The 25,254-nt window shown below is 37.0% G+C and overlaps 1 protein-coding gene across 1 annotated transcript in view; it reads right to left on the reverse strand.

The window, feature by feature from the left end:
• Positions 1 to 25,014, reverse strand: part of Ube2v2 (ubiquitin conjugating enzyme E2 V2) — a 39,558-nt gene extending 14,544 nt beyond the window's left edge. Inside the window, exons 1-2 of the mRNA XM_026395189.2 lie at positions 24,959 to 25,014; positions 3,134 to 3,282 (exon numbers count right to left, since the gene is read on the reverse strand). Of these exons, the coding sequence (XP_026250974.1) occupies positions 3,134 to 3,282; positions 24,959 to 24,974 (165 nt within the window). The 5' untranslated portion in view covers positions 24,975 to 25,014. The remainder of the gene's footprint in view (positions 1 to 3,133; positions 3,283 to 24,958) is intronic.
• Positions 25,015 to 25,254: the final 240 nt, after the last annotated feature.

Here is a 25,254-nt window from a genome sequence, read left to right on the forward strand (position 1 = left end):
ATGGGGCTGGGGATGTGGTTCAAGCGGTAGCGCGCTTGCCTGGCATGCTTGTGGCCGGGGTTCGATCCTCAGCACCACATACAACAAAGATGTTGTGTCCGCCGAGAACTAAAAAATAAATATTAAAAAATTCTCTCTCTAAAAAAAAAAATTTTTTTTAATTTTTTTAAAATTTAAAAAAAAAAAAAAAGGCTGTGGATATAGCTCAGTTGCAGGGTGTGTATTTTGAATGAGTGAGGCCCTGGGTTCAATCCCCAGCATGGTGGGGAAAAATATTAAGGATCTTAATTAATATCATACAAAATAAAAAACAACCATGAAATAGTATGTGAAGGTAAGAGTTTTACTAGTGTTGTGGCTGAATGTGGATACTCAAAACTGGGAACAAAATTGCTCTAAATATTCCACCTTCTAAAGAGAAAAAAAATGGGGTAAAACACTATCCCTTGTTATTTTACAGAAAGGCAGCAATGTAAACATCTGCCTTCAACAGAACTGGAGAAGACAAGGGGACCGTAGGCAGAGTCTAGCTCAGGAAGTATGGGTGCCTTTGTAGGACCATGCCCTTACTGCCTCATCCTGGCACCCAAAGGAGGTCAGAGGGGGCTCTGATGGGGTTCAAGACAAACTACCCTAAAATATGGCACCGTGGCATTGGGGAAAATGGGAGAAGCAGAACACAAAATCTTGCTGACTTTCCCCTGAAGTAGATCATGAGACTTCATGTCAGAGGTGCTCTCCTGATATCCCCAGGAAAGAAAATCCTTATTTCTGAAGGCACACAGAAGAATTTGAATAGGACTTACTAAATTCTGCCCAATTTATTACCACTAGATCATATTCCCTTTGTCCAAGCATGCTCCTGCAAATGTCCACATTCATTCTTCATCAAAGTCAGTATAAAAATACACAGGCTTCCCTGTTTCTTTAGGTATTCATTTCTTCTTCATAATTTGTATGCTCTTCTCTTGTTAATCTTTTACTACCAGTTTCTCAGCCATAAACCTTGTGATAAATAAGGAAAAGATATTACTTTTTCTCTCTTACAGCTCCAGTACTACAATCCATAGAAAGAACAGGGTCCAGAGTAGCATCTTGTTTATGTTCCCTAGGTCCCTCTGTGCTAGTTGCAGAGAAACAGCCTTCACTACCTGGGGATGGATGGTACATGGTGTTTTCTGTGGTTCAATGACACCAGAAAAGGCAGCTGACTTGGGGAATTATCATGGGGTGCCCCAACTGAGTGAGAAAGTAAGCAGGAGCTGTTAACATTTCCTCAACATCTGGGAACTGTGCTATGGGTCAACTCACAAGACCACTGATGGGCTAGGATTGTGGCTCAATGGTAGAGTGCTAGCCTACCATGCATGAAGCACTGGATTCAATCCTCAGCACCACATAAATGTAAAATAAAGATACTGTGTTCACCTAAAACTAAATATATATATAATTATATAAATAAAAATAAAATAAAAAAGACCACTGATGAACCCATACACAAGCTCCAAAACATTCTTAAGTCCACTGAAAGAGCCAGGTGTGATGATGAACACCTGTAGTCACAGTTACTCAGGAGACTGAGGCAGAAGGATCACTTGACCCACAAGTTTGTGACCAGCCTGGGCAAGACAAAAGACAAGCTAGGGGAGCAGGGGTCGGGGGAATCCACTGGAGGCAGAAACAATGGCTGGAGAAACCAAATCTAAACAAATCTAAATCTAAATTTATATCTAACTTCTGACTTAAGTCTCCAAACTATTCTAAGTCAGAATGTTCATAAATTTTACAAGCATTTTTTTTTAAAACAAAACAGACTTGGTTCACAGGCAGTAAAAACTCCAAGTATTCATTACAAATACCAAGTTATAAAAAATTCTAACCATCAACATCCTATTTCCTTCCTTAAATGTCTTAAGGAAAAACCAGAGAAGGGGAAGGAAGAAGGTGACGGTTAAGAACCTGTGAGAATTTTATAAAGGAATACCAGAAAACAACATAAAACATTCATTAATTTATTCTCTAAAGCTAACACTGCTAATTACTTGACCCATTTTTCTTTTGCAATAATCAAGAAGAAATGTAATCTTTACTCAACAGCAAAAAAAAAAAAAAAAAAAAAAACCACACCAAAAACTTAAAGAAACCCTTCAAATTTGTGTCCTTTCCTGCAAGGCAAAAGCATTACATAACACATGTTCCAAAGACACTGCAGGGAGTATAGTAGGCTGGACCTTTGAGTAAGAAATGCAATGCAGGGAAAAAAAAAAAATCCCAATCTAGAAAAAAAAAAATAGATCTTTATAAACCCGAGAAAGATCTAAGAATAATGTACAACAGACCAACTGCCAACAATACGAGTCAGTATGTAAAAATTCAGTTGTGTTTTGTTTTGTTTTGGTTTTTTTTGGTGTTGGGGATTGAGCCCCAGGACTTCAGTATGCTAAATACATACATGCTATCCACTGAGCTACATCAGCAGAACCCTAGATTTTTTAATATATTTCATAAATGAAGAAATTGAGGCCCACAGCATTTCCAAGGCATGTGAAACAGAGGGGAAAATAGAAATGTGCGCTCAATAAAATTAGAAACCCTTGGTTATATATATACAAGGGGGTTAGTAAAATGTTACATTAAAATGACTGCTCCTCCCAAACACCCCCTCCATTTCCTCACCTTTTTCCTCTCTATCTGGAATGTTCTCCATCCCCATCACCACCTTCAGAAATCCTACCAGTCAGTTCTTTAAGGCTCATTCCAAAGGCAACTTCCTCCACTGTCCAGCCTTCCTCAATTATTCCAGCTAGAAGAAACATATTCTAAAGTCCCATAGTGAACTTGCTCTGCCATATTTAGAATCTGTCATTTCTACTGATTCTTTTCCTCTACTAAACTACAAACACCTTCATGACAAAATCATCTCAATCTTACTCCCCCCACAATCCTCCTCATAATCAAGCATTACACCCTGCATACAAGAGATACCCATAAATGTATACAAAATTATTTAACAGAATAATTCTTTCAATTAAAAGTTTATCATAAGTTTTTATTTTAATATTAATAGTATAAAAGTAAGGTTTATTCTAAAGTAACAATATTAATAGAAAAAATATAAATTTATAGCACTGACCCTTGGTGGCCCAATAATCATGCCTGTCCACCTTGTAAGTGTCATATCTTCATCATCTTCAAGTCCCCAGCTAACCGTGCCATCACCTACTCCTTTTTGTCCTTCTTCAAGTTCTTCCAACAAGCGAAAATTACGAGGAACTTTAACTCCTACACAAAAGAACATCAATGTAAATGTACAAAACTCATAATAAGAGCTACACATATGTAAATTCAGCTTCTTCAAATTAATTTTACAAATGACTTCTGTTTGATATAGAAAGCACTGTATCAAACATTAACCCATTAAGTACCTTCATCCCAGATGTGGGATACCTATAAAAACATAAATTGAACAAAAAATATACTACTTATGATAACTTTTGATAAATATTGTTTTTAGAGTTCTATTCTTTTGAGAAAAGTAATAAATGAAGATTAGAACATTTTAATATATGTATTTTCACATTATTTTATACTTTAATGTTATATTTATTCATATATAAACTACATATGTAGAAATATGTAAACTCTAGATTATGATTTCAAACTTGCACTTGCAATTTCCTTAAAATATTTGGAGAATTGAAAACCTGGGACTTAATGAGTTAATAACAGAATAAAATGTATATATAAATTCCTGTTTAATCAATTTTACACTGACATAAATCAATCATAAAGAAATCATTAAAAAAAAATTCCTACTTGAGATTTCTGTTCCAAGCCAAGGATCTGTATCAAGTAAGTAGGCATGACCCAAAAATTTATGGTTAAATTATTTAATGTATATGTTCTAATAATTTTTAATTGTTTTTTATTTATTTATTTTTATATGGTGCTGAGGATCAAACCCAGCGCCTCGCACATGCTAGGCGAGCACTCTACCGCTGAGCCACAACCCCAGCCCCATTTAATAATTTTTAATGAGAATTATGTTCCATGTTAGAAAACTCACCAGAAGCTACAGTTTTCTAGAATACAGAAGTAGCCCTCCCGATGGTTCCCACTCCTCGTCTTTCCATTAGTTAGGACTCTGGTCCTACTTTTACTTCTACCTGGCCTACTTCTACCAGGTCAACACCATCACTCAAAGGTCACTTGGGGCATTACCTGATTTGAGAATAAATCTCATATTCCTAAATTTTCTAGGATACTCCCACCACCTCCTGGCACAATCTAGCAAATTTTTCAGCATCCAATAACCCTTCCCACACCTCCACTCCATGTCACACTTTTCCATTTTCTAGACCTCAACAGAATGTTCATAAATGTTCATTTCTCTTTTGACCTTAACATTCCTTACTGTATTACTAAAATCTTAACAGGAATCCCTCTGCCTAGAATGTCCTGTTTACTTTTATGCCTTCTTTCTCAAGGAACCTGGTCTTTCCCATAACTCCAATCTCCAATCCCTAGAAGCCAACCACAAATCTAATTTTCCAAAACCTTTCTTTCCTATGATTACTGTATCAGTAAGGACTCTCTATTAAAGGGGAGGTCTTCCATGCTCTCAAGAACATCTTACATGAAACATTCCCCAACCCTATCATACATATTCTGTTAAAAGTACATAAATGCCCTCAAAATCCTGTCTCTGATCCATATGCATGTGCTTGTATGCTTTCTCTCCTCCCACCCATACACATACATATTGGCTGATATATCCTTAAAAGCAACTGTGCATGGTAATGCGCAACTTGCAACTAGGCATTACTAATGTTTGGTAATCCTTCTGGACATATAATGAAAATCCAATAAGTACCATAACTTTAAAACAAAATAAACCAAAAACCATAAGCCACTTTGTATACTATGCTTCATAAAAATGATTGAAAATCACAAGAGCACAGAAATATGGAGCTGCTATAAATCCCAATATAAGTAATCATTATAATTACTATGATTATTAGTAACCACTTGTTTTAAATAAATTATTCCATTTATTCCTACAGCCACTTGAAACCAAAGAAGTTATACAACATTCCCAAGGTCACACAGCTCATAGGAACAGGTCCAATATTAAAACCTAGTTTCTATCCAGGCACAATGATATGCTCCTGTAATCATAGTTTTGGGGAGGCTGCAACAGAAGAATATCAAATCTGAGGCCAGCCTCAGCAGTTTGGTGAGACATTTTCTCAAAATTTAAAAAAAAAAAAAAAAGAAAGAAAGAAATTTAAAGGGTTGGGATGTAGTTCAGTATTATACTCCTGGGTTCAACCCCCCAGTTCTGGGAAAAAAGAAAAAGGAAACCTAGTTTCTAGATCTTAATGCCCTTTTCACCACTTAGTTGTATAGTGTTATTAGCTATACAGCAGTACACCCTGGTGGCATAAACACACAGATCTAGGAATTAAACTGCCTAAAGCCAGCTCCAGCTTCAGTTTTGCCAATCACATTTCTTTTTTTTTTTTTTGTACTGGCAATTGAAACCAGTGGCATCAACCACTATGCCACATCCCAGTCCTTTTTAAATATATTTTATATAGATACAGGGTCTCACTAAGTTGCTAAGGCTGGCTTTGAATTCATGATCCTCCTGGCTCAGCCTCTGTGGCCCACCACAGCCAGCTGCCACTCTTTTGATATGTAATCCTAGCAACATTTTTTTAGCTATAAATCAGATAACAATCGTTCCTACCTTACTGAATCACTGTAGAAATTCATAAAGAGTACACCTTATATACTATAAATATTGACTGTGGTCATTGTAGTGTCCAAAGCATGACATAAACTTCTATTTAACTCCATCTGAGTTGCTGAGAATCAAGGCTCCTTGTAAATTCTGGTAGTGTGGCCTCTGGAAATTTTATTCTAAGGTTCTATTTACATTATAGTGAGACACTACTTTGTTTATTTGTTTATTTACTTTATTTTTGGTAGCTACAGAATCATGATCTTTATAACACATTGATATAAAACTGCTTTTTGAAGTAATCTTAAACAAGCAAACAAGCTCAATTACCCTTGCCATTATAAAGTCAGCCCTCCAAAAATAACTAAATGTGTTAAATTTTTTCCTCCATTTTGTGTCAAGGCAAGCATCTAAAACTACAAAGAAACAATGTAAAATTTATGTCTCCTGTACTTAAGTACCATAAATGTGACAAACATTTACTGCTAAACTTTTTGCCACCTCTCCACATAACAGTTTGGGAAAATAGCTTTAATATTAATAAGACTCATCATTATTGGCAATGTTAACATTTTTTTCCTGGCAATAGGGATTAAACCCACTGAGCTACATCCCCATTTTTTTTTTACTTAGTTTCTTGAAACAGGGTCTAAGTTGCTCAAGGCCTCCCTAAATTATTGAGGCTGGTCTCAAACTTGTGACTCTCTCTCAGCTTCCTGAGTAGCTGGGATTTTAGGAATGAGCCACTTGTACCCGACAATGTTAAAATTTAAAAGGTTACAGCAACTAAAATAATTCTAATAAAGTATAAAACTCAAAACCAAAACAAATGATGAGCTATATTTTCAAATTCAGAGCTAGAGCACTCTGGTCTTATTTCTTTTAACCATTAATGCCTATGAAGAGAAAACAGCCACAAGATGGGGATGTTGCTTCACAAAGTTACTCTACACAAGGACTGCCCTCTGAATCTCAAATTGCAGAAAAAAATCTTAAGGTTACAGAAACACCAGTCACCAAATCACATCAAGAATTCTAGTCTCCAGGTTTCCCACCAACTGAATTTTCTATTAACTACACCACAAGGAACCTCTACTATGACCAAAAATACTAGTAATATTAATAAGCAAACCATGACTGCAAAGAACCTGGAAAACATGCCTCCCCAGGGGCAGCAGTACATTCCTGCAATCCCAGGACTTGATTGGCTGACGGGAGGATCAAAGTTTGTGGCCAGCCTCAGCAATTAAGCAAGATCCTATCTCAAAAAATAAAAAGGACTAGGGATGTAGCCAGTAGTAAAGCACCCATGGGTTTAATCTCTAGTACTGAAAAAGGGGGGGGGGTGAATGCCTCAATTTTTCAGCTGAAATATATCTAATCTTATTAATTGCCTTAAATTCACATGCTACCCGCCCCCTTAGCCCAATGCCCAAAAAACGCATAAAGACTGCCAAATAAAACTCCAGGAGAAGTCATGTCTTAGTGTGCTCATTAGAAAAAAGATTTCTAATTTTAATACATGAATTTTGACCTTTTGTCTTTTTCCCGTTTTAATTTTTTTCAAGTTAATGGCGGGCAGGGTGAAAACACAAATTGAACAAATATTTTTAAATACTAGTCTGGTTGGAAAGACAATAAAGAGATATTACTGCACAGTTTGACCAGGTGAATGATCATCTACTCAAAAATTAAAGAAAACACCTTTAAAATGTTTTTCATCTCATTTACTTTCTAACCTTACTGTCGGTGCTCCTCATAAACACCCAGGTCTGCCTTTCCCCCGTTTCCAGGGTATCTGTGGGGATAAGGAGGAGGGTGACAGGAACACATGTACTGGGGGACAATCCAGCTCTTCCAGGTTCCACAACCAGCCACTGCTCATCTTCCCTTTGCAGAGTTTCCTTAGACACATAGGTTTCTGTCACTCTTTAAAAAACTAGAGGGTTCACCTTGTTAAGATGGAACTCATTAAAAGCCGCATCTGTTAAATTTTAGCTCTCTGGTTCCTTTATCAATCTGGGAATTCAACTCCCCATAGCCGACTTAATGAAAACTAACATATTTATTGAACATGTCTATGTGACAGACATTTGCTAAAAACTTTACAGGCAAAAGTATTTTATCATAGTTCACTATGCAAGTTATTAAACCTCACCTTTTACTAGGTAAGAAAACTGAGGCTTAGGCTGGGGATATAGCTCAGTTGGTCAAGTGCTTGCTTTGCATGCACAAGGCCCTGGGTTCAATCCCCAGCACCACAAATTAAAAAAAAAAAAAAAAACTGAGGCTTAATTATTAGGTTAAGCCTTACGAAATTGCTAATGCTCAGGCATATTTTAAACCAACAGAAATAGCACTTTCATATGGTCTGACCTAACAACATGGAGCATGAGCGGAGGAATAAGGGTTAAAACTTAGGTTTCATGGGGCTGGGGATGTGGCTCAAGTGGTAGCGCGCTCGCCTGGCATGCGTGCGGCCCAGGTTCGATCCTCAGCACCACATACAAACAAAGATGTTGTGTCCACCGAAAACTCAAAAATAAATATTAAAAACTCTCTCTCTCTCTCTCTCTCTCTCTCTGTCTCTCTCACTCTTTAAAAAAAAAAAAAAAAACTTAGGTTTCAAAACCCAAGTTCATGGCCATTATTCCCATGGCTTCATCATGAAACCTACTTGGTCCTAGATGGTACTCGCTTCCCTAACTCCTGGTTAAACTGTCCCCAAATCCTGCAAATCTGATGGGGATGGGAAACACACCCTCATCAACTATAAGAGCAACTTCAGCCAAAGAATTCTGTTCTGAACTTAAGAACCTTCCTGCTAGGAAAGCATGTGGCATGCCTACAGTCCTGCTACTTCAGAGGTTGAGGTAAGAGGACTATAAACTCAAGACCAGTCTGGGCAGCTTAGCAAGACTTTGCCTCAAAAAAAAAAAAAAAAAAAGGCCTGGAAATGAAGCTCAGTTGTAAAGACTTAGGTCCAATATCCAGTAAAACACACACACACACACACACACACACACACACACACACACACACACACCCTTGGGGAAAAAGATCTTCTAGGTGCGCTACAAAGAACAGAAATGATCCAGGTGAAAAGCAGTTTTTAAAAATGTTAAGTGAAAGGGCTGGGGATATAATTCAGTTGACTGAGTGCTTGCCTTGCATGCACAAGCCCTCGGTTCAATCTCCAGTACCAAATTAATTAATTAATTAAGTGGAGAGATTACAAAACACGAGCATAGAACATCAAAAAACTGAATTGCACAGTCTGCCTAGATAATATAACCTATATTAATGTCAGTTCTCCCCAAATTAATCTATACATTCTTTGAATTTAAACCAAAATTTCAATAGCATCATTCCTACGACTTGACAGGAGTCCTAATATTCTTAGAAAACCTAAGGGCCAAGAGTCTGAAGAAAATTTTAAAAGAAAACAAAGGGAACAATCTACTAGATAATAGCATTTCCTCATCAGCTAATATAGTTAATTAAGTTAACATAGTATAGGAATCAAGGCTCGTGAAAAAGAAAAGCCTCAAAGCAAGGGTTGTAGCTCTGTGGTAGAGTGCTTGCCTCACACACATGAGGCCCTGGGTTCAGTCCTCAGTACCATATAAAAATAAAGATATTGTGTCCATCTACAACTAAAAAAATATTTAAAAAAAAAAAAAGAAAAGAAAAAGAAAAAGAAGGGCTGGGGTTGTGGCTCAGTGGTAGCGCGCTTGCCTTAAGGCACTGGGTTCGATTCTCAGCACCACATACAAATAAATAAATGTCCATCAACAATTAAAAAAAAAAGGAAAAGAAAAGCCTCAAAACAGGCAATTAATGAAAACATGATTAGAAGTTAGGAGGAATCCAAATTAGAGATGAGACATGAAAACCAAACACAATCTTAGAAAAAATGTTTTAAAAAATGTTTTAATTATTTTGCTTTAAAGGACTTTGTTGGGCTGGGCATGGTGGTGCTCATCTGTAATCCCAGCAGCCTGGGAGGCTAAGGCAAGAGGATCACAAATTCAAAGCCAGCCTCAGCAAAAGCAAGGTGCTAAGAAACTCAGTGAGACCCTGTCTGTAAATAAAATACAAAATAGGGTTGGAGATGTGGTTCAGAGGTTGAGTGCCAGAGTTCAATCCCCAGTACCACCTCCTCCAAACGGGGGAAATTATTAGGAGAACAGAAAGAATATAAACAGGGTCTATAGTAATAGTGCCTTACCAATATTAATTTCCTGATTATGATAATTACATTGTAATATAATAACCTGCCTTTCCATAAATACATAATTAAGTACCAAAGGTATATGTCTGTTAGCTTATTCTTGATACTCTTGAATGGTTTTTGTTTGTTGGGTACTAGAAATTGAACCCAGAGTACTTTATCACTGAGCTACAAACCTAGACTTTTTTTTTTTTTTTGAAACACTGACTTTCAAATTGCTGAGACTGGCCTCAAACTTGCAATCCTTCTACCTCAGCCACCTGAGTTGCTGGGTTTACAAGCATACATCACCAGCCTAGCCTTGAATAGTTTTGAAAATAAAATTGTGTGTGTGTGTGTGTGTGTGTGTGTGTGTATAAATAGGGAAGGACATTTTATTAATATGAAGAAATAAAATTAGTGCCCTCTCTCACTGTACACAAAGACCAATGCTAGGCAGATTAAATGTGTAAATGTGAAGAGCAAAACAAACATTAATAAAAGATATCCTCAGACAGGCGTGGTAGCTCACACCTGTAATTCCAATGGCTCAGGAAGCTGAGGTGCTAAGCAATTAAGTCAGACCCTGTCCTTAAATAAAAAATAAAATAGGGCTGGGGAAGTGGCTCAGTAGCTAAGTGCCCCTGAATTTAATCCCTGGTACCCCAAAAACTAAACAGATAGACAAATAAGTCACCTTAGAACATAAGTTTTTGTTTGTTTGTTTGTTTGAAGTACTGAGAATTGAACCCAAGGACACTCTACAAACATACAACCAAAAGCACAAAATGTTTGAGAAAGGTACATAAAAGGTATTTAAAACTTTAGGATAGTGATCACCTCTAAGTAAGGAAGGAAATTAGGACTTGGAAGGAAGAGGGGGCTTTAAATGTACTTGCAGTATTTCATTTCTTTAAAAAAAAACTAAAGCAAGAATAATTTATTAGAATTTGAGAAAGACAAAGTGGATATACATGTTATTTCTTTTGGTGCTTAAGAATATATCAATCAAGGGCTGGGGATGTGGCTCAAGTGGTAGCGCGCTCGCCTGGCATGCGTGCAGCCCGGGTTCGATCCTCAGCACCACATACCAACAAAGATGTTGTGTCCGCCAAGAACTAAAAAATAAATATTAAAAATTCTCTCTCTCTCTCTCTCCTCTCTCACTCTCTCTTTAAAAAAAAAAAGAATATATCAATCAAAAGAAGGGAGTGGACATTATCAAAAAGGGAGAGAGAATGACAGCAATGTCAAGAATAGTAGTTGGGTATGAAAGTAAAGAGCCAGAAAGGGCCTGGAAGGCAGGCCTCAACACAGGAAGCTTGCTCACCAGTGCTTCAATGTATGGCAATGAGGATTCATAAATTTAACTTTGATGCAATGTAGGGGAGGGAATGGGAAGGGAAAGAGAGAGAAGATCATCAGTTGTGAAAGGCAAATTGGGAGAAAGACCAGGTAAGAAACATTTAAGTTGGGGCTAGGGTTGTGGCTCAGCAGTAGAGCACTCGCCTAGCACATGTGAGGCCCTGGGTTTGATCCTCAGCACCACATAAAAGTAAATAAATAAAATAAAGGTATTGTGTTCAACTACAACTAAAAAATAAATTAAAATTAAAAAAAAAAAAAAGAAATGTTTAAGCGTCTCTACTGAAGCAGGGTGTGTTGGCACAAGTCTCTAATTCCAGCAACTTGGGAGGCTGAGAGAGGAGGATAGCAAGTTCAAAGCCAGCCTCAGCAATTTAGCGCGACTGTTTCAAAATAAAAATAAAAAAGGGGGACTGGGGCTGTAGGTCAGTGATAAAGCACTTGCCTTGCATGTGTGAAGCACTGTGTTCGATCCTCAGCACCACATAAAAATAAATAAAGACATGGTATGTCCATCTACAATTAAAAAAAATAAAAAAGGGCTGGGGATGTGCCTTAGTGGTAAAGCGCCCAAGTTCAATCTCCCCGTACAAAAATAAAAAAAAGTCTCTAGTAGTTAGAGTTCACTTTATTGTTGTAATTGTTGCTTTATTATGTGCTTCCACATAACCAACATCAGATATGTACTAGGAGCCAGGAGCTATACTAGGCCACTGGGATCTTACAAGCTGTCATAGTTCTTCCCCTGAAGGAGCTTACAGTTCAAAGGGGAGGCAAATCACAGAAATGACACAATTAGAGTATGAAAAATATAAGACAAGAAAAGGCAACATAAAACTTTTAAAAACTGATAGTTCTCCTTTACTAAGATACTAGTCAGATGACTCTGGACTCATCAGTGATATAAAATCTTTTGTTCACTCTCAGCATATCTCAATGATCAACATATAAGAGCCCACTGCAGGAGAGAGATCTACTAGACTGAGATAAGGTTGTGGAAAGGAGAAATCTTGCCACATCTCTATCGCCCCCCAGAACCGCTGCTGACCCACAGTATCTCTAAAGCCCCTTTCAAATTTAAGATTCTTGCACTTTATGAAAACAAACTATTGGAGATTTTTTTTTTTTTTTTTTTTTTTTGTGGTACTGGGGATTGAACCCAGAGGTGTTCTACCCATGAGCTATACATCCAACCCTTTTTATTTTTTTGAGACAAGCTCTCACTACATTGCCCAGGTTGGCCTCAAACCTGCCATCCTCCTGTCTCAGCCTCTCCAATTGCTGGAATTACAGGTGACTACTATATCTGGCTCATAAATTGATTTTGAAACAAACTATCTATACAATATCTGAAATGCCTTTTGAATCAAACATTAAATCCATTTTAAGAGTTGTGCAATTTATACTGTTTCACTTCCTAAAAATTTGTGAGTCTTAGCAGGGCACAGTGTTGTGAATTTGTAGCACCAGCTACTTGGAAAAATGAGGCGGAAGAATGAGGCGGAAGGTTGGCTTGAGCTGAGGAGTTAGAGGCCAGACTGAGCAACAGCAAGGACCCACCACCACTATCTCATTTAAAAAAAAAAAAACTTCTGCATAAACTCTCAATCAAAAAGTCAAGAATTATTATATATTACAGATTAAAAATTGGTTTCCCTCCACAGAGAAAGTCTGATTTTTCCTCCCTATTTAACCTTCTCTGGTTTCATTTGTAACATTGTTTCAGAAAATCAGATGTGATCCTATCCTAAGAAGTTAAAAAAAAAATTTTTTTTTCAAGGCAAAAGGGTAAAAGTAATTAGTATAAGGTATAAAATTTTCAAATTGAGCCAGGCACAGTGGTACACACTTGGAATCCCAATGACCCAAGCAGGAGGATCAGAAGTTAGAAGACCAGTCCAGGCAACTCAGTGAGACCTTGTCTCAAAATAAAAAATAGAAAGGGCTGGGGATAGAGCTCAGTGGTAAAGTGCCTCTGGGATCAATAAATATATATATGTACATATGTGTGTGTATATATATATACACACACACATATATATACACACACACACACACAAGTTGTAGATGGACACAATACCCTCATTTTATTTATTTATTTTTATGAAGTACTGAGGATCGAACCCAGTGCCTCCTACGTGCAAGGCAAGCGGTCTGCCACTGAGCCACAATCCCAGCCCCTCAAGGTGATTTTTAAACTATTAAAACCTTTGAATACTGCTGGGTAAAATAGTCCCAGCTCCTCAGAGGGCTGAGGCAGGGGGATCCTTTGAGCCCAGGAGATCAAGGCCAGCCTGGGAAACATAGCAAGTTTTTTTCTGTCTCAGAAAAAAAAAAAAAAAAAAAAAAAACTTTAAATATCAATATACAGTTCCACTGAAGAAGTAGTAAAATGAATACATGTAATATACATACACACAGACCTAAACAAATACATATAAACTAAAATTAAAATGAGGTTATTATTATTGGAAGAAAAATTCCAATAAGATAAAACTGTGGGAAAATATACTAGTGACACTGCAAATTTTGCTTAAGAAGTTAATTTAACAAAAAAATAACATGAATTTTGAACATTTATATGCTATGACTTAAAATCCTGCTTGTAAAACTTACCCTCAGGAACAAAACACAGATATTAACAACATCTAGAACCATGGTACATCATTTTTCCTACCTTCCAGGCCCAGACCCAGGCCCCATCCCTTTCTCCCCTCAACAAGATGGAGCCTCTCTCTGCTCCCCTTGAAGCTGGGCTGACCTTCCCACTTCTTTTGATCAACACTTATAAGGATGTGAGGAACACCAAACCAGCCATCTGAAGAAGTCACAGCAGCTTCTCCAAATACATCTAGCAGCAAAACTACCATGTACTGAACACCAAGCTGTCAACTTCTATGTCATGAAAAATAAAAATCATTATTGTTTGAAGCCACTACGTTTTGAGATGATTTGCGTCATAGCAATAAACACCTAAAAGAGATGAAGAGTGTAGAAAAGCAACTAAACAAAAATGTTTGGCAGTATAAAAACTTCTTAAAGAACAATTGCGGGGCTGGGGATGTGGCTCAAGCGGTAGCGCACTCGCCTGGCATGCGTGCGGCCCAGGTTCGATCCTCAGCACCACATACAAACAAAGATGTTTTTTCCCCGAAAACTAAAAAATAAATATTAAAAAATTCTCTCTCTCTCCTATCTTTAAAAAAAAAAAAAGAACAATTGCCATATACATTTAGGCAAACTATGTCACATCACTTAAAACATTATAAAGTCATTTTAAAGTATGTGAATTATATCAACTGTGTATAAGTGAAAAAAACAGACCCACCTAACTACCATGTATAACCATAAAGCTCTAATGAAAATTTTAAAAATTAAAAAGACTTAATAGCAACACATAAATCATAATTACCACTTTCATATCCATATCAATATAGACCCAAAGATGACCTATAACTGATGTTTTAAATTCACTGGGTCTATGAAATCCTAAAAAAATAAAAAGTCAAATATACAAAGAATGAAACGGTGCTTGAGGGGGAAAAAATGAGGAGATGAAGGTCAACAGAAACAAAGCAGCAGATACGTAGCATTAAGAAGTCTACAGATTTAATACAACACAAGGACCATGGGAGAAGAAATGAGGAGATGAAGGTCAAAAGACATAAAGCAGCAGATATGTAGGATAAGAAGTCTAAAGATTTAATACAACATGAGGATCATGCTTAATAGCATACTGTGTTCAGAATTTTTGCTTAACAAGTAGATTACAGCTGCTCTTGCTTCAGGGGAAAAATGGGGTAAATATGTGAGATGATGAGTATGTTGATTTGTTTCATTACAGTAGCAATTTATACGTGTCTGTATCTGTGTATAAATGTGTAAAATGACATCATATGAATACTTAACTATACACAATAAAATTTATTTTAAGGCACTAAAAATAAGATAAATATAAACTGACTGGGTCTCTTTTCCCCATAAAGATATTTAGAATATTTTAGAGCTCTAACAAAAGCAAAGTGTTCCCAAGAGTAAATGATATTATTCTGTATGATCATTTTTCTCTGCCTTCTATTCTGGACTGCATGTACTTGTGCTTGGAAATAAGCAAGCTAGGTGGAATTCCTAGCTTGGTAGCCCTGGCATCCTGTAAGTTCTGAACATTTAGTAATACAAGAAATAGAATCTAAATCATTAATTCCCATCACCATTCTTTACTATTAAAAAAACCCTGTTCCATAATGCTAACCCCAAGTGGCTGTTTCAAAAACATCAGTTACAACCCCACAATTAACAATACTATTTACATTTTTAAAAATCTTTTGAACTGAACAGGGTACCAAAATGAAGCAAATTATATTCCGTGTGTATATGATTATGTCAAATGAACCTATTATGTATAGCTATATGTACTATATGTACTAATAAAAATAAATGTTTAAAATCTTTATTTGTTCTGTATGTATACATAAGGTGGCAATAATCAACTGGGCATATTAATAGTACATTGTGTCCAGAATTTTTGCTTAACAAGTAGATTATAGCTGCTATTGCTTCAGGGGAAAAATGGGGTAAGTATGTGAGATGATCAGTATGTTGAAATCTGCATGTTTATTTTCATAGTTGTCCCATTGCTCTTGCAGAATTTCCCAAAACACTCTGTTTACCTAAGCCTTCTTTTTCATATTAAGATATATAACCATGTATTATCAGAAAACTCATTCAGTATAAGTTCAGGATAGATAACTATTGTAGAGGCCAAGGGATTGAACTATTGTGTGATGTCTATCAATTCATGTGGTAAATGAAGAAATTTATCATATCTGGTCCTTTTACACTGTGTCTGTAATAATTGTGAATGCAAGTAGGCAGTGATCACTCAGATGAGGATTAATTTGTGAAGGACAGGTTAGCTATCATGGGTGGCTTTTTTTCCTAAGCTTAATCCTCAGATAGTTTCCCCAGCTAAAAAGCAAGTCAAAGCTAAATGAGAGGACTGGGTTGTAACTCAGTGGCAGAGCACTTGCCTCATGAGTGAGGCTCTGGGTTCGACCCTCAGCACCACATAAAAAGAAATAAAGATATGATGTCCATATACAACTAAAATAATATTTTTTAAAAAGCTAAATGAGAAACTATATAGTATATTTTCTTTTTTATATAGTTTTATTTTATTTATTTTTATGTGGTGCTGAGGATCGAACCCAGGGCCTCAAATATGCTAAGTACTCTATTGCTGAGCCACAACCCCAGCCCATCTAGTATATTTTCTTTAAGAGGAGTATCATGAGGTTTAATTGTGATTTTATATATATGAGTGTGTGTATATATTGCACACAGTTTACCTAGTACATAATAAGTAGTAAAAAGGGGCACTCAACCACTGAGCCACATCTCCAGCCCTTTGTGGTATTTTAGAGACAGGGCCTCAATAAATTGCTGAGGCTGGCTTTGAACTAGGGATCCTCCTTTCTAAGCCTCCTGAACTGCTGGGATTACACCCATGCGCCACCATGCCAAGCCTAAAATATTTACGTAATTAACAGAAAAAAAAAAACAGGTAATAATATCATTTTGCTGAAGTGAAAGGTTACCAGAAACAGAAATCTAGCTCTCTAAAATAAATATTTCCAAAAAAAAAACTGCACAAGATTAAAAACGTATTTCACTAGAATACATTTAAGCTTTAATTTATAACAGTTGCTCTGTATTCAGTTAATAAATAAGAACACATGTTAACATTATTGTAGAAACCAGTACAGAATCTAGTACACCTTCACCTCAATGAGTGCTTCTTAATGTATTTTTAAATACAGTCTTTTGCCAGGTATGATGGCACATGCTTGTAACTGCAGTGATTCAGGAGACCAAGGCAAGATCATAAGTTCAAGACTAATCTAGGCAATTTAAGGAGACCCTGTCTCAAAAAAAATTTTTAAAAGGCTGGAGATGTAGCTCAATGATGGAGTCCACCTGGTTTCAATTCCAGTATTGCCCACCCACCCACCTCCCAAAAAAAATTTTTTTTACTAAATCTAAAATGGCATCAACTATATGATGAACCATTACTTTAAGAAATTAGGAAAAAAAAAAAAAAAAGAGCCGATACAGTGGCACACGCCTATAATCCCAGTGGCTCAGCAGGCTGAGACAGGAAAATTGTGAGTTCAAAGTCAACCTCAGCAATATCAAAGCACTAAGCAACTCAGTGAGACCCTTTCTCTAAATAAAAATGCAAAAATGGGCTGGGGATGTGGCTCAGTGGTCAAGTACCCCTGAGTTCAATCCCTGATACCCAAAAACAAAGAAAGAAAGGAAAAAAAACACTACCAATTAAAACATAAATTTCTGAAATACCCATTTCAGAAATTAAAATGGGTCTTAGAGTTGATGAAATAGGGTAAAAATAGAAAAATATATCTGAAAAAAAAAACAAAATTCAAATGAAACTTTGTGGATTTGATGTATTTGTTCTATACCTTCAAATACAAATAGAAAAACTTTAGGATTAGATCATCTACACACTCAATCTTGTCATGGGGAACATGCATTGTATAAAAGAATATGAACCATGCTACTGTTACTCTTTAGGTTACAACCTAAGCACCATTTCCCACCCACCAGCCACCTGCACAAAAACCTGCAACTATGTGGATATTTCATTCAGAAGCCTATTCAGTTGACACTAATTCAGCTAATAGGAGGAAATAAACAATAAATTATTGTTAGTACTATTTCAATTCATAAAAGTAAATTAAAAATGAAAATTTAGTGAAATATTATGATGTACAAAGGGGAAAACAGATTGTACTTTGCCATTCTTAAGTCACTTACATAGAAATTGCACCATAGGGGACTGAGGATATAGCTCAGCTGGTAGAGTGTTTGCCTCCCATGCACGAAGCCCTGTGTTCAATCCCCAGCTATGGAAGGGAACTCATTCAAATACAATGCTGCAAGTTGTTGTAGGCTCTGCTAGTTACACTATAGATATCTCAGATATCTAGACAGACAGATCCAGGGAGAACTCAACAGTTACCTAACATTCTTTTTCAAAAATTAAAGACTTTTCAATAACTTAAGTATTTCCTCTGAGGAAATAGCCACTCATCAGTACAATTTAGTAAACCACAACTGGTAATTTCAGTAGCAGGTAACACTAGACTATGCACTGTTTGTACTTTTCAATAATATTCCAGTCACTACATTGCATAATTACAGCATTTCCAAAGAATAAACTTTGCAGTATGCCTAATATCTAGCTACATAACTTGTAATGTGGAGATAAACCTCACACCTTTTAAGATGTGACTCCTGCCTCATCACATGACAATCAATTAGAATTCAAGAGTACAAAGCAGCAGCTAATCAAAAAAAAACATACTCTGCATTTTAATAAAATAGAAAAACAGATAAATTGGTGTTCAACAAAATTTAAAACTTTTGGGTTTCAAAGGATACCATCAAGAAGATGCTGGGCATGGTAGCCCATGCCTATAATCCCAGCAGCTCAGCAGGCTGAAGCAGGAGGATCAAAAGTTCAAAGCCAGGGCTGGGGATGTGGCTCAAGCAGTAGTGCCTGGCATGCGTGCGGCCCGGGTTCGATCCTCAGCACCACATACAAACAAAGATGCTGTGTCCGCCGATAACTAAAAAATAAATATTAAAATTCTCTCTCTCACTCTCTCTTAAAAAAAAAAAAAGTTCAAAGCCAGCCTCAGCAATGGTGAGGCACTAAGTAAGTAACTCAGTGAGACCCTGTCTCTAAATAAAATACAAAAAATGGCTGGGGATGTGGCTCAGTGGTTAAGTGACACTGAGTTTAACCCCTGGTACCAAACAAAAAGTAAAGACAACTGACAGAAGAAAACACCTGCAAGCCATATATCTGATTAGGGACTTGTATCTATAAAGAACCTCTATAAATAAACAATTTTTTTAAAAATCCCAATTTAAAAATGTGCAAAGGATCTACAAAGACATTTCTCCAAAGAAGATAGGCAAACAGCTACTAAGCACATGAAGCAATATTCAATCTCACTAGTCATCAGTGAAATGCAAGTCAAAATCATGAGATATCCATCACATCTCATGATGACTATAATCATAGTCAAGGAAGTACTGGTGAAGATGTATTCTCATATAATGCTGGTACAAATGTAAAATTATTACTCTTGGGAAAAATATAGCAGTTCCCCTAATAGTAATGTCTCCTTACTACTCACCAATTCCACTCCTAGGTATCTACCCAAAAAAAAAAAAAAAATGTCCATACAAAAACCTGAATGTCTATAACAGTCCATTTCCAACAGATAACAAACTAAATGTGCATGAACAAACAGTTAAAGGCAACGCGGCATATCCATACAGTGGGATAGTTTTCAGCCACAAAAATGGATATAAAGTATAGATACATCTACAACATGGATAACCCTTAAAAACATTACGCAAATTAGACACAAATAACCACATACAACAATGTAATTGCATTCATATTAAAGTATAGAATAGGCATATATACCAAGACAGAGGTACACAGGTAGTTGGTAGGGGTTAATAAATGGCTTTAGGGCACACATTAGTGAAACAAAAGGGTTTCTTTCCTTTTTTTTTTTTTTTTTTTTTTTTTTTTTTTTTTTGGTGCTGGGGATGTGCAGGCGAAGGCAAAGTAAGCACTCTACCAACTGAGCTATGTCTCCAGCCCAAGGGTTTCTTTCTGAGAAAATGAAAATGTTCTAAGATAACTATAGCATGCCTCTGTGTGAATATAGCAAAACCCACTAAATTGTGCACTTTAAAGAGACAACTGTACTGTACATAAGTATCTTAGGAAAGCTTTAAAAAAAAAAAAAAAAGTAACTTCCTGAAACCAAACTCAATATCCATTACAGCTCCATCTACCAGAATTTTCAGCTTCCTTATGACAATCACTCAAAGGTGTGGTCAAGGGCCAAAGGAGACTGGCTCTTTTCCATAAGACTCTAAATTTTCATAACTTCAAAATCCCTGGAGAAGATGAGCCGGTTACACAGGCATTACCCAATCTTCCCAGTACCAACATTTTTGGAACCAAGTTCTTTCTATCTATCAAATATATAGTCTTGTCCAGAGGCACTCTAACCGGAAAAGTAGGTAAGATTAAGAACAGAGGGCTGGGGCTGTAGCTCAGTGGCAAAGTTCTCACCTAGCATGTGCAGGGCCCTGGGTTCAATCCCCAGCACCACATAAAAATAAATAAATAAATAAATAAATAAATAAATAAATAAATAAATAAATAAATAAAAAGATTAAGAACAGAAAGGTAGAAAAAAGAAGAAATGATAACAGAATTAAATGTTTAAAAAGGAGGCTAGAAATGCAGCTCAGCACAGCATTTGCCCAACATGCACAAGGCCCCAGGTTTGAGCCCAAGCATCACAAGAGAAAAAGAAAGGAGAATGTGTTAAAAAAAAATTAATATTTTTTAAAGAATTTTTAAAGATCTTTTTTTAAGTTCTAAAGAGCCATTTTAGGGATGTCTTTCCCCCTGGAGATTATCTGCATTCATGTATATTCCTTGCTTTACCCCAAAGATATCTCTCTCTTGAGATTGCCCCATTCTTCCTGAACATGTATCTACTTTTCTAAATAAACCTGTCTATGACTTTGACTGGCCTGTGCTGAAATTCTAATCTGTCACATATGCCAAGAATCTCATTGGTCCTGAGTCAAGTTCCCCTAACTCTTCAGATACTCCTCAAATTCCCCTTCAGAGACATTTTTCTCCCATGACATCTCTAGGTAACCAATATAGGGAAATTTTCTAAAAATATTTATTCTTAAGTTTTAGGTGGACATAATATCTTTGTTTAACATTTATGTGGTGCTGAGGATCAAACTCAGTGCCTTGTGCATGCTAGGCAAGAACTTTACCACTGAGCCACAACCCTAGCCCAGTATAGGGAAATTTTAAGGCATTGATTCCAACAATCCCAAGAGAATGTGTCTACCTACCTAAACAAAACCTGGCTATGACTTTGAAAAAATGTTTAAAAATAAATAAGGGTCACTTTAGAAATAATAAATTACAATACTGTAAATATTTTAAATTTAACACATCAGGTTGTGACTCCCACATCTAATACAAAGATGCAATTCTATTAATTGTTTGTAGCATTACCAGTATATTCCCTTCCTCTACTCCACCCAAAACAACCTGAGAGACAATCATAAATTTATAACAATTCATGTCATTTGCCTATAAAACCAAATTTGTGCTCACAAATTTGTTTTAATGTGGAACAATATTTAGCCACTAACACCGCTTTGTCTAAAATATTTTATTCTTTGCAATACAACCTTTCACTTGATAAACAACATGGACTCTTAATTACCTATAATGCCTTTTTAGTCTCTCTCTAACGTGTTTTGCCTTTATCATTAATGGCATTTATCTGTGAAATAACACAACTGGGTTTCCACAAAATAAAAGCAACCAAAGCATACATAAAATATGATATGATGAAGCAGCACGTGGTGGCGCATGCCTGTAATCCCAGTGGCTCCAGAGGCTGAGACAGGAGGATCACAAGTTCAAAGCCAACCTCAGCAATGGCGAGGTATTTAGCAACTCAGTGAAACTCTCTCTCTAAATAAAATACAAATAGGGCTGGGGATGTGGCTCAGTGTTCAATCCCCAGTACCAAAAAAAAAAAAAAAAGAGAGAGAGAATACAGTGTGATACAGTAGTATTAAAGAATCTAAAATCAAGAAACTTTCTCTGGACAGGTACATCAGTATTCCCATGAACTCAGGAGGCTGAGGAAGCAGGATTATAGGTTCAAGGCAAGCCTCAGCAATTTAGTAAGACCATCTCAAAATAGAAAATAGTAACAATAAAGGGGGAAGGGCTGGGAAGTAGATCAATGATAAAGTGCCCCTATGTTCAATCCCCAGTACCAAAAATATTCTTTTTTTTTATAATATTGAACTGGAGAATTTTTTTAATATTATTTTTTAGTTTTAGGTGGACACAATATCTTTATTTTACATTTATGTGATGCTGAGGATTGAACCCAGTGTCTCATGCATGGTAGGCGAGCGCTCTACCACTGAGCCACAATCCCAGCCCCCCAAAATATTCTTAAGTATGTATATAAAAAATAAACAAATATTCATATACATGTTGCACATATACATATAAAATCATATATACTGCACCTTTTTATTTCTTTTTTAGCCTATTAAACAACTATTTTGGGCTGGGGATATAGCTCAGTTGGTAGAGTACTTGCCTCACATACCCAAGGCCCTGGGTTCAATCCCCAGGTCCACAAAAAAACAAACAAAAAAAAAAACATAAATAACTATTTTTATTAAGATATTTTGGCTTAAAGAAAAGAACATATTATCCATCCAGCTCATCTAATTTTAAATTTCAACATCAAATTTCAGTTTAAATTTCATACAACATTTATTTATATTTACTTGTGTAAGTACTGTTTCCCTCTCATGCTAACAAAAAGCAAACAAATATATAACTAATAGTGTAATTCAAAAATAATTCATTTCAAAACATAGTGTAAAGCTTCTTCTTGACTCAATCCCCTCCCAATTTGACAATACCATCAATTATCTAAAGCACAAAAATAGGTAAATAAAACAATATGAAACTAAGCATGGCATTTTGTTGTTGCAGTACTAGGAATCAAACCCAAGGCCTTGCATATGCTAGGAAAACACTCTTCAACTGAGCCATATCCACACTAACAAGTTTCAAAGTGAATTTCAATGGTTTATGAAAACTCAACTGCCTAAAGTATATTTTCTTAATTATTCCAAGGTTCCAAATTCCTTATATCTAAAAACAGTGAAACTGTACCAAACAGAATGTTGAAATATAAACAGGATTCTAATGTGCAACAAACACCCTAATAAACTATCAGCAACTTGTTTATAGTGTATATTCAACTTCCTATAAAAACTAAAAGTTATTAACAAAAAGTATGTGGCCCTAGTATCATGTCTCATCTTTTTCAAATTATTTTAACATTCTCTCATGTCTAGTGTTGGGGGGGGTGAAAACTATCCAATTACATGCATCATCTTATTATTTAATTTTCAAGTATATTTTTAACTATAGGTACCAAACACAAGTCTGAAAAGGATAAGGCCCCATTCAAAAGCAAATGGATATCAACTAGCAAAAACAAAAACTGTAACACTAAAACTTCACTTTTAGGGCTGGGGTTGTAGCTCAGTGGTAGAGTGCTCGCCTCACATGTGGAAGGCACTGGGTTTGATTCCTAGCACCACATAAAAATAAAATTTTTTTAAAAAAAGGTATTGTTATCTATCTACAACTAAAAAAAATATATTAAAAGGGGAAAAAAAAAACCCTTCACTTTTAAAATAATCTTTCCTGGCCAGTGTGGGGCTTGGGAGGCTGAGAGAGTAGGATTGCAGGCTCAAAGCCAGCCTCAGCAGGCACTAAGCAACTCAGTGAGACCCTGTCTCTAAGTAATACAAAATAGGGCTACGGATGTGGCTCAGTGGTTAAGTGTTCCTGAGTTCACTACCCAGTACCAAAAAATAAATAAATAAATATTCCTTCCTTTGCTGGTTAATACTGACACCAAGAATATTGAAATATTTTTCCAAGGCTAAAATTGCTAGATTTTATCATCAATGACACCTACACATAATAAAGATGATTTAACAGACACAGAATGTACTGAGGTAATACCCTAAAAGTATCAATCACGACACACATTCAAATCCTTTCATTTTAGCACACAGATTTGAAATTTCTTTTTATTATGCAATGATGGCATGAAATATTAAATCACAGTTCTATAATCTAGTTTGGAAAAAGAATAGCAAATAGGTCATATGCGCTATCACTTTTAAACAGTAACACCTAACACTTGTAATTAATTATTTTTGAAACAGTCAAATATTTAGAGCCTCCATGTTAACACTTAATTTCAAACTCTGCATTCCTGAGAAACCAAACATTGCATTCAGTACCAGAGAGAAGTTGCAAAGCTTATCTAAGAAACCACTTGTTCAATTATGTTTCATTTTGGTCTGGTTTTGTTTGCACTGTAGCTCTTCAATGAAATGAAAAATTTTAAAAAGGATAGTATGTATTCAGTCAGGTAAGAAGAATCCTCTCTCCTCCTTCTTCTGAAGAGCCATCGTCCTCTCCTCCACCCACGTCAAGGAGAGTCCTGGAGAACCAGACCTCCCAACTCGACCCAGGATGTCTCTCAACGCCACCCACCTACGGTGACCAAGGTTGACACCCGCCCACCTTGGGCCTCGCCGCCTCTCTTCCCCCAGCGCCTTCCATCATCACCCCGCAGGGCCCTGATTCTGCGCCAGCGCGGGGGGCCACCCCGCCACCGGACAAGCGCGCGACCGACGCGCGAGCACGACCCACCACCCCCGACGGCCGACCCGGGCCCTTGGCATCCGCGCCGGTCCCACCCGATCCCTCCCCAGTCCCAGGCTTCGTTCCAGGGGAGCGCAGAGTTCAAGAGAGCGCACTCCGACTTCTCCTACACGGACAGCACCCCGCCGCCAGGAGCGGGCGAAGGGGGAGAGCCGGGTCAGAGCGGGAAAGCAGACAGCCCGGCCCAGGAACCGACCTGTGGAGACCGCCATCTTCTCCTGCAGCCCGACGCAGCCGCCCGCACGCACGGGACGTGGTTCGTCACTTCCGGGAGCACGCCGCCGAGTCCACGTCACCATGGGCTCCACCCCCGGCGGCGGGCGCTGCTGGGCCCCAGTGAAGGCTCTGCCCGGGGGCGCTGGGAACTCGGCCCCCGTGATTATAGTTACCTCAAAACACTAGGAGAGGGCTGGCAGACAAAGATGAGTCAGTCTCCATAAAATAGAAAAAAGAAAACGTGTTAAAAAGCGTGTGCAGAGCTGGGGTTGTGGC

This window comes from Urocitellus parryii, chromosome 7, assembly GCF_045843805.1.
Source record: "Urocitellus parryii isolate mUroPar1 chromosome 7, mUroPar1.hap1, whole genome shotgun sequence".
In the NCBI taxonomy this organism is placed as follows: domain Eukaryota; kingdom Metazoa; phylum Chordata; class Mammalia; order Rodentia; family Sciuridae; genus Urocitellus; species Urocitellus parryii.